The following is a 10,047-nucleotide window of genomic DNA, read 5'->3' on the forward strand; positions in this document are numbered from 1 at the left end:
ATCATGCTAGATGCCCAGTCATTTCTGTATGTTGAAATTAAGCTAGCAATAGGTAGCCTAAGGCCACATCAGTAATCACTCATCGTATGATTGGTTTTGAAAGAAATTATAAAATGTCACAGCATTAATTTACATGTTGCTGTACTGTCAAAGAAAGTATGTTTGCTTAATGAAAATTACACCTGCAATCTCAAAAGCAAGGCCTACATAGGATGCAGCCTAATGTACTTTCACAACAGCTAATGGGGATCCTAATAAGATACAAAATACCTAAGTTGAGCCCATCTTTATTACTGTAAACAGTAAGGAGGAGTTAGATTTTTTTTTAAGTTATAGGCTATGACCAGTAAAAAAAAAATCGAGAAGTTAATCTTTATCGTTATTTTCCTAGGTCACGAAAACGGCTTAAAAAATCCCATCTTTAAATAATTTAGGCAAATACAACAATGCAATATAACCGTAGCATTGACATATACATGTTGAAGAAGAGGCAGAAAATAGAAAAGCATATCTGTTAAATGACCAAAATGTAAATATTTTATCTAGACGATTCAGTGAGAGAGGTGTTTCACTGCCACCTGCAGGTGGACATTCGCACTACCAAGTTGGGTAATTGTTTGCTTTACCTTTCGACTCACCAACGATAAGCGCTTGATCCACTTGTGTTCCTTCGACAATATGATTTCCACTAATTACCACAGCCACAAAGTGGAAATTGGCTAGGCATAAGGTTAGCAGGGTGGTTAAGGTTAGAGATAAGGTTAGGTTTAAAATCGCATTTTAAATACATTGTTGAAATGGGCGGGGTTTATGACTTTGTGGCTGTGGTAACTAGTGTCGATCAATAAATATGGCAACCAACGAGGGTTCTGAACCTGCAAATGTATATATTTCTAAAATAAACCAAGGTCAAGGCGAAGGATACGACAAGAAATGCATATTCTGCAAGGTTGTCAACAATGAGATGGGCACGGAGATTCTTCATGTTGTAAGTATGAGGGAATTATTGACACTAAACTAGCTAGCTAGGCTAACGTTACGTTAACTAACGTCGTTAGCTGGCTAGTTTAGCTGTCAGAAAACAGCGACGTTGATTACCACTGACAGTTAACGACAGCTCATTTGAGCTAATCCATTATCATATTTCCATAGCTATGTGGAAACAATATACATTAATGATCCCAAAAATAGTTTTTAGACAGGTTAGCTTCCAAACTGAAAACAATGCTGATTGTGATTGACGTCCTAGCTGAACCAACTAGTGACCACCCCATGTGTTTGACTTCGTTTGCACGACAGGACGAGGAGGTCTCTTGCTTCAGGGACATCAAGCCTGGAGCTCCCCATCATTACCTGGTTGTGCCAACGAGACATGTTGGAAACTGTAAATCACTCAGTAAAGAGCATGTGTCATTAGGTATGCAACTTTAAAGTGTGTGTGTGTGTGTGTGTGTGTGTGTGTGTGTGTGTGTGTGTGTGTGTGTGTGTGTTAACGTTAACTGATTATGTGTGTGTGTTAACGTTAACTGATTATCCTGCTGTGTCTGTGATCAGTAGAGAAGATGGTGGAGATAGGGATGGAGATCCTTCAGAAGAACAATGTCTTAGACCTCAGTGACGTTAGGTATGACCACAACATTCTCTCCAGTCAATGTCACATGATTCAAATGAAGGAGTGTTTTTCAATCTTCAGATGTTATTAGGGCTGTGACAATACCCGTATTGAGATGTTTTCCATGGGGGAAAAAAATTAATAGAAAGCAGACAGCTCTTTGGTTCTTTAAAAACCTGCTGTATGCAAACTATTGTATGATATAGCCTGAAAAATGAACAAATGTGACTAGATGATGACATAATGTCTGTTTCCAACATTAGGGCTGTTTTCCAAAGTAAGTTAAATCCGTGTTGTGTGTTTGTTTCTTTGCCATGATACTGACGAGAGCCGCTATACTGGTATCGTCCCGGCCCTTTTAACAAGTGGCTCCAATTGTAAAGGCCAATTTATTTATTTTTGCTATACATGCATAGTTGATTGGTTTGACTTTATGAAATGGCATACAATGGCAAATCACATTCAGCAGTCTGTAGAATTTAGCATTTTGAACATGTTGCTGTTGTCATAGCAGATCATGCAGAGACAAAGAAGCAGACAATTATTGTAATTTTTTTTCTACAGGTTTGGCTTCCACTGGCCCCCATTCTGTTCTGTCTCTCACCTGCACCTACATGTGTTGTCACCTGCCAGTCAGATGGGCTTCATGTCCCGCCTCTTCTACAGACCCAACTCTTATTGGTTTGTCACTGTAAGTCTCTTTCAAATGGCCATTGTAGTACGGTAGCTGTCAGAATTTGTGATAAATGTTTCACAATTCCCCCCACATTGTTAGATAAAGGTGAAATAAATCAAATAAAAAGTCTGTTCTGTGATAATATTATCCACCTATTGAGTTCAGTGTTCGTACAGTACCAAAGTCGGGATAGAACAATAATTTCCCAAACATCAACTCCACTCATTTAGACTTGTCAGAGTAGCTTGTTAGCATTGTGTTTGGGAAAGAGGGCTCTTTAAAAAAAAAAAAACATAGTTAGACATTCTAGATTGGCAGCTGATGAACAGCTCCATTGTTCCTCACTGTTCCAGCAGCTATTTTCTGCCACTCTGACTGTGTGTCATCTGTTAAGAGCCAGTCAGCCAACACTGATCTCTCACTGCATTATCACTGCCAGCTTTCATGGTCAATTAACTCCCTGTGGAGACTACTGGGCTGGGGAAATCTGTTGGGATGAAGTAAGGTGACTAAAGCCCCAAATACACTGGACTAGGAAACCTGTTTTTTTTTTCCTGTGTCTGCCTTCAGTGTGTATATGGGTCTTCCCAGGTTAAAGGATGGCCATCTATACAGTATGTCAGGGACACTCACTTCTATCAGTCTATTCCCATCAGGTTGGTTTGCAGGCATGCACCTCATGCAAGAGCCTTTGTTTTTCTACCTTTAGATTCAATACATGAGCATGACAATGGACTGGCAATTCAGACATCAAAAAGACATGAAGAAGCCATGACTTGTCATTTTATTTATTCTTGTACTATTTGTGTTTGTCTCCTGCAGGCTGACCAGTTGATTCAGCAGCTGAACTCTAAGGGAGAGACCAACTGAGGAGTGGGTTGCAGTCTGGGCTGGTCCAGTGAGAAACGGGGTTACCTTACTAGTAGTGAAGTGAGCAGGTCAGGTCTGGTCTCCCTCCGTGGTTCTCTGTGTGAGTGTACTGTACTCCCCAGCAGGTTACAGTGAGACTAGTGATGATGATTCAAATCAACTCAACTAAGGTTTTTAATTCTAGTATCAAGCTGAACAGCCAAATCAGAAATTAAGCCAAATGTGTTTTCCTTACTTGTTATTTTAATTTAATTTAATTTTTTTGAAAATGACCAATAGTTACTCTTTATTTTTTACCACAGAATATTAAATAGTAATGACTGGAATGATTTTGGGGTCAATTTCTGTTGGTATAGAAAGATATCAAAAGTGATACATGTTTGTGTTTAGGCTCTAGTATTAATGTAAAGAATGATTAGTAACGTAAAGGCATTCCTAAGTGATCATAACCAGGAGACCTGAGAATGGGATGTATTGGGACTGGGAAACCTACAGTAAGTCTCATTGCAGGATACCTTTGATAAAGATGTCTAATGCATGTGCATTGTGCCACTGGCTGGCATCCCAAATGGCACCTTTTCCTATAGGGCTCAAAAGTAGTGTAATGAATAGTGTGCCATTTGCGATGCAGTCACTGTCAACAGTATCCCGTATTATGAGGTATAATAACTGAAAGCGGAGAAATATGATGAGAAGTATGAGCTCTTTTAGGCCTCAGTCAAGTGGTCAGAAAAGCAACTGTTTTGCATGAATGGTATTCAATCATACACGATCAAAGAGTAAAATGGAAGTGTACACTGGAGTGTGGAGGTTTAATATATTCACTGAATAATACCTACATTACTTATTCATCAAGATGCATAATAGGAGCTCAGTCATCCATAAACAATTGTTTCTTTAGTCACATTCTGTTAACACAATACTCTGCATTAATTGTGTTATTTTATTATGAATGTTGGCGAGTGATTCTTAATTTTGTTATGCACTACAGCCCAATGGAAGACTCAACAAAGTAATGTATGTTTAGTGTATGCTGCTGCATGAAATTAAGAGCGTCATGTGTTTGTATTTATTGGTTGACGTGTCGCTGTAAAATAATAATGGTGGTTCATGGTTAAATAAATGATGCATTGCTGCCTCCAAGTGTATCAGATTTCCTTCCTGGTCTCTTATTAATGGGAAACATCATTCAGTAACACTTACTGTAAAGTATGCAGTATGACTTAGGCAGTATGACTTAATATGACCCTTTCTAATGCCTTTATTAAACAGTATGTTATGCAGGCTTTAAATAAAGTGTTACCTGTCATTCTAATGCAATTTATCATGAATTAGTCTGTTGATTTTTTTGGAAGACTTTATTGATAAACATCAGTGCTTTCCTTTCTAAACAAACATGTTTGGAATACAGTAATTATTTTTCAAATTAGTCAAGTGTTACAGTATATTTCATAAGTGCAAGTAGCTGAAAAAGCATTCCTCAAACAACCCTTGTTAGGTTGAACAATGTGCATATAGTACAGTGTGAATTCCACAAATGCCAGTGGATCAAAAAGTGATGTGCTATTTCTCCTGAATGTAAATATAATTGTGATGCATTTTGCTACATTGTCAACCATGTATACAGTTTCATAGCCTCCTTCCAGGATTTCTAACATAAGCCTACAGTGTCAGTGTGTTGTATTTGTGCCATAGAAAGCACACCTTTCCTCTGTCTAATTACAAAGATTGCTAAGGAACATTGTAAACGCTGTGTAGATTAGTGTACTGGTGTAACTGGGAATGCAACGCAAAGTCCATTCAGGCCAATAAGCTCAGGTTCATCCTACAGCACCATATTGCATGTCACTGCTGCCACAGGTTAGTTCTCTTGGGCCCTGCCCAGAAACAACTACCCTTGCTAGGTGCAGGTGTAAACCTAAAAGAATTGGATAGGTGTTGCTGCACCTTGCTACCTAATGTAATTTTCACCATATTGCTTAGACCTAGCCAATCCTTTCACAACTACACAAATGCCTAAAGGGCTAGGGGATGTTTCTGGACAGGGCCTTGGTTACTGTCTTGTCCGTCGGCTGCATAAACCTGGTCACTGAAGCAGCATAATGGCGACCCTGTCATTTCATCCTGGTCACTGTAGCAGTGTGATGAGGACCCGGTCATCCTGTCCCTGCCACAACATCTCCCCTTCAAAGCTGACCAGGCCTTGTTTTCTGGCCCTCAGCAGGATCCCCACCACCTTGTTGGAGATGTTCACATAGTGCTCAAACAGCTTCCCAAACTCCACTGTCACCACAGGTCTCTCCTCGCTGCCTCCGTCCCCACCGCCACGGCTTTCCCCGATGTCCCTGATCATCTGGCAGAGCTCCTCCACCTCCCGGGTGATGTGGACGTGGGCGTCCCTGCCCCTCTGCTCTGTCAAGGAGCCCTCCAGGGGCCTCCCGTAGCCATCCTGGTCCCGTTGGAGCCTCTGCTGCTGGGCAGTCACATTCACCATAGCCCCCCGGTTGTTACTGAAGGGGTTGTGTTTCTGGTACTCCTGGTGCTTATTGGACCATCTCTGCCAGTTCTCCTTTAACCCTTTCACTGACGTCACACACACTGTCCTGTCATCGTTAAACTCGACAGGTGCATCGTTGTTCTCCATGGTGGTGTTTCAGATGTCTTGTACGTATTAAGTGGTTTGTCCACTTTTAGGCATAGTTCCTTTTCTGTGGGTGTAATAAAAGTTTCAATTACCAACTGTTGAGAGCACAATTACATGTCTGTATGGTAGCCTAGGCCTATTTCTAATTTATGAAGACACAAATTAATCCTCAGAAATAGCCTATTTAAACCATTAATTACACCCTGAATAAAGTTATGGTAAACTATATTAGTTATAATAAAGTTATAATAACAGGTCATCCTACTAATGCTCTGATGAAGGTGAGAGTTCTTCCAGATCAGAGGTATCATGCCCATAGGATGCACAGAGGCACGTGCCCCCTCAAATTTGTCATGTAATTAAAAAAAATATATATATACAGTACCAGTCAAAAGTTTGGACACACCTACTAATTTCACGTTTTTTCTTTATTTTTAAATGTTCTACATTGTAGAAAAATAGTGAAGATATCAACACTATGAAATAACACATGGAATTATGTAGTAACCAAAAAACAAATAAAAATATATGTTATATTTGAGATTCTTCAAAGTAGCCACCCTTTGCCTTGATGACAGCTTTAAACACTCTTGACATTCTCTCAACCAGCTTCATGAGGTAGTCACCTGGAATGCATTTCAATTAACAGGTGTGCGTTGTTAAAAGGTCATTTGTGGAATTTCTTTCCTTCTTAATGTGTTGAGCCAATCAGTTGTGTTGTGACAATGTAGGGGTGGTATACAGAAGATAGCCCTATTTGGTAAAAGACCAAGTCCATATTATGGCAAGAACAGCTCAAATAAGCAAAGAGAAACAAACAACAGTCCATCATTACTTTAAGACAAGAAGTTCAGTCAGTGCGGCTGCAAAAACCATCAAGTGCTATGATGAAACTGGCTCTCATGAGGACCGCCACAGGAAAGGAAGACCCAGAGTTACCTCTGAAGCAGAGGATAAGTTCATTAGAGTTACCAGCCTCAGAAATTGCAGCCCAAATACAGTGGGGCAAAAAAGTATTTAGTCAGCCACCAATTGTGCAAGTTCTCCCACTTAAAAATATGAGAGAGGCCTGTAATTTTCATCATAGGTACACTTCAACTATGACAGACAAAATGAGAAAAAAAATCCAGAAAATCACATTGTAGGATTTTTTATTTATTTATTTGCAAATTATGGTGGGAAAAAAGTATTTGGTCACCTACAAACAAGCAAGATTTCTGGCTCTCACAGACCTGTAACTTGTTCTTTAAGAGGCTCCCCTGTCCTCCACTCGTTACCTGTATTAATGGCACCTGTTTGAACTTGTTATCAGTATAAAAGACACCTGTCCACAACCTCAAACAGTCACACTCCAAACTCCACTATGGCCAAGACCAAAGAGCTGTCAAAGGACACCAGAAACAAAATTGTAGACCTGCACCAGGCTGGGAAGACTGAATCTGCAATAGGTAAGCAGCTTGGTTTGAAGAAATCAACTGTGGGAGCAATTATTAGGAAATGGAAGACATACAAGACCACTGATAATCTCCCTTGATCTGGGGCTCCACGCAAGATCTCACCCGTGGGGTCAAAATTATTACAAGAACGGTGAGTAAAAATCCCAGAACCACACGGGGGGACCTAGTGAATGACCTGCAGAGAGCTGGGACCAAAGTAACAAAGCCTACCATCAGTAACACACTACGCCACCAGGGACTCAAATCCCACAGTGCCAGACGTGTCCCCCTGCTTAAGCCAGTACATGTCCAGAACCGTCTGAAGTTTGCATTTGGATGATCCAGAAGAAGATTGGGAGAATGTCATATGGTCAGATGAAACCAAAATATAACTTTTTGGTAAAAACTCAACTCGTCGTGTTTGGAGGACAAAGAATGCTGAGTTGCATCCAAAGAACACCATACCTACTGTGAAGCATGGGGGTGGAAACATCATGCTTTGGGGCTGTTTTTCTGCAAAGGGACCAGGACGACTGATCCGTGTAAAGGACAGAATGAATGGGGCCATGTATCGTGAGATTTTGAGTGAAAACCTCCTTCCATCAGCAAGGGCATTGAAGATGAAATGTGGCTGGGTCTTTCAACATGACAATGATCCCAAACACACCGCCCGGGCAACGAAGGAGTGGCTTCGTAAGAAGCATTTCAAGGTCCTGGAGTGGCCTAGCCAGTCTCCAGATCTCAACCCCATAGAAAATCTTTGGAGGGAGTTGAAAGTCTGTGTTGCCCAGCAACAGCCCCAAAACATCACTGCTCTAGAGGAAATCCGCATGGAGGAATGGGCCAAAATATCAGCAATAGTGTGTGAAAACCTTGTGAAGACTTACAGAAAACATTTGACCTCTGTCATTGCCAACAAAGGGTATATAACAAAGTATTGAGATAAACTTTTGTTATTGGCCAAATACTTATTTTCCACCATAATTTGCAAATAAATTCATTACAAATCCTACAATGTGATTTTCTGGATTTTTTTTCTTCTCATGTTGTCTGTCATAGTTGAAGTGTAACTATGATGAAAATTACGTGGGAGAACTTGCACAATTGGTGGCTGAGAATGTTAAGAGTTTGCAAAGCTGTCATCAAGGCAAAGGGTGGCTACTTTGAAGAATCTCAAATATAAAATATATTTTGATTTGTTTAACACTTTTTTGGTTACCACATGATTCCATATGTGTTATTTCATAGTTCTGATGTCTTCACTATTAGTATACAATGTCGAAAATAGTTAAATTAAAGAAAAACCCTTGAATGAGTAGGTGTGTCCAAACTTTTGACTTATACTGTACCTCTTAGTGAGAATTTCTCCTTTCTCCATTTCATAGCATAAGCTATGGACAACTAACACAATTGCATTTTATCGGTGGCAATTTGAATGCACAGTGATACCGTGACGAAATCCTGAGGCCCATTGTGTCATTCATCTGTCGCCATCACCTCATGTTTCAGCATGATAATGCACGGCCCCATGACGCAAAGATCTGTACACAATTTCTGGAAGCTGAAAATGTCCCAATTCTTCCATGGCCTGCATACTCACCAGACCTGTCACCCACTGAGCATGTTTGGGATGCTCTGGATTGATGTGTATGACAGTGTGTTTCAGTTCCCACCAATATCCATCAACTTCGCCCAGCCATTGAAGAGGAGTGGGACAACATTCCACAGGCCACAATCTGCCTGATCAACTCTTTAAGAAGGAGATGTGTTGCGCTGCTTGAGGTAAATGGTGGTCACACCAGATACTGATTGGTTTTCTGATCCACGCCCCTACTTTTATTTTGAAGGTATCTATGACTAGTAACTCAGTAAAATCTTTGTAATGGTTGCACGTTGTGTTTATATTTGTATTCAGTGTGTATATATTATTTACATTTTTTGTTAAATCTTTTGTTGTTTCTCAATAATACTACTAGCCACCTACTGTAGCAATTTTATGAAGTTGGCTATAGCTAGTCCAGATAGGTTCCCAATCTCCCAACCTCATAACTAGCTACCAAGAAGCTATTTCAGGCTATTTATCAAGCTAGAGTAGCTAGCTTGTCTAACTATCTTAGTTGGCAAGCCTGCTGGCAAGGTTGGTAGTCTTTTGAAAAGCTAGCAATTACTAAATGTACTGAATAAGACCCACATTCCTTTGAATATTTTACCTAGACTTTAGTAGAGATGCAGAGAAGCATATTTAGTTTCTTAAAAAAAAATAAGCTCAAGAGGTATGCTTAGATATGCAGAAGAATATACATATTTTTTCAGACTAAATTTGCCAATTTCAGGAATGGGACCACCCCTCTGCCATCCTCACTTACTTTGTGCCCCTTCAGATTGTTAGGCTCCTGTTCCAGACATGAAAAACATTTAATTTATCTCGCACAAATAAATGTTACATTACAAGAAATCTAGGAATGCAAGGTGAGCACACATCTGTAAACTGAAAGTGACATACATACGGTAAGGTGACAAGTGTCACTGCAACAATGTCAAAATCGATGTATTGCTTATTCCGAGATTTTCTTCTTCTGTCCGTGTCGAATTTTAGGTATCTTACACTTCTTGTCACGAACACTGACATAGCCGGAGGAACATGTGTATGTTAGCAACATTGTATCCATGCTATGGAACTTTACATTAGAACAGTGCTGAATCGGATTATTTTTCTACCTGCAGTGAAAAACACTGATCGGCATCCAAAGTAGCCAATGACAATGTGGTGGTGACGCAAGTAGCTAAATGTTGGTGTCACGTGCCCTGT

At 40.1% G+C, this 10,047-nt stretch overlaps 2 protein-coding genes across 4 annotated transcripts; one reads left to right on the forward strand and one right to left on the reverse strand.

Moving 5' to 3' along the window:
- The first annotated feature begins 611 nt into the window (after positions 1-611).
- On the forward strand, positions 612-4,306 carry LOC110511644 (histidine triad nucleotide-binding protein 3). Of its 2 annotated transcripts, none has more exons than XM_021592478.2 (5): positions 612-988; positions 1,300-1,417; positions 1,558-1,624; positions 2,177-2,303; positions 3,111-4,306. In XM_021592478.2, exons 1-5 carry the CDS (start codon positions 851-853, stop codon positions 3,156-3,158), a joined length of 498 nt encoding a protein of 165 aa, XP_021448153.2. In that variant the 5' UTR covers positions 612-850; the 3' UTR covers positions 3,159-4,306. The 2 variants fall into 2 exon arrangements, with proteins under 2 accessions (XP_021448153.2, XP_021448150.2); XM_021592475.2 differs by having other exon boundaries at positions 623-988; positions 1,555-1,624.
- A 201-nt stretch (positions 4,307-4,507) lies between these two features.
- LOC110511626 (actin-binding Rho-activating protein-like) lies at positions 4,508-10,001 on the reverse strand. 2 transcript variants are annotated; one of them, XM_021592469.2, is made up of 2 exons: positions 9,742-10,001; positions 4,508-5,866 (listed from the first exon to the last, which is right to left on the reverse strand). In XM_021592469.2, the coding sequence occupies exon 2, from the start codon at positions 5,800-5,802 to the stop codon at positions 5,287-5,289; it is 516 nt and encodes a 171-aa protein (XP_021448144.2). In that variant the 5' UTR covers positions 5,803-5,866; positions 9,742-10,001; the 3' UTR covers positions 4,508-5,286. The 2 variants fall into 2 exon arrangements, with proteins under 2 accessions (XP_021448144.2, XP_021448139.2); XM_021592464.2 differs by having other exon boundaries at positions 9,746-9,999.
- Between the last annotated feature and the right edge of the window lie 46 nt (positions 10,002-10,047).

Source organism: Oncorhynchus mykiss, chromosome 3 (genome assembly GCF_013265735.2).
Source record: "Oncorhynchus mykiss isolate Arlee chromosome 3, USDA_OmykA_1.1, whole genome shotgun sequence".
In the NCBI taxonomy this organism is placed as follows: domain Eukaryota; kingdom Metazoa; phylum Chordata; class Actinopteri; order Salmoniformes; family Salmonidae; genus Oncorhynchus; species Oncorhynchus mykiss.

Excerpts from the sequence above, each read along its gene's own strand:
- LOC110511644 (XM_021592475.2), top strand. The coding sequence starts at position 851 with ATGGCAACCAACGAGGGTTCTGAACCTGCAAATGTATATATTTCTAAA. Across the intron at positions 989-1,299 it reads GCACGGAGATTCTTCATGTT|GACGAGGAGGTCTCTTGCTT; the intron begins GTAAGTATGAGG and ends TTTGCACGACAG. Across the intron at positions 1,418-1,554 it reads TAAAGAGCATGTGTCATTAG|TAGAGAAGATGGTGGAGATA; the intron begins GTATGCAACTTT and ends GTCTGTGATCAG.
- LOC110511626 (XM_021592469.2), bottom strand. The coding sequence starts at position 5,802 with ATGGAGAACAACGATGCACCTGTCGAGTTTAACGATGACAGGACAGTG.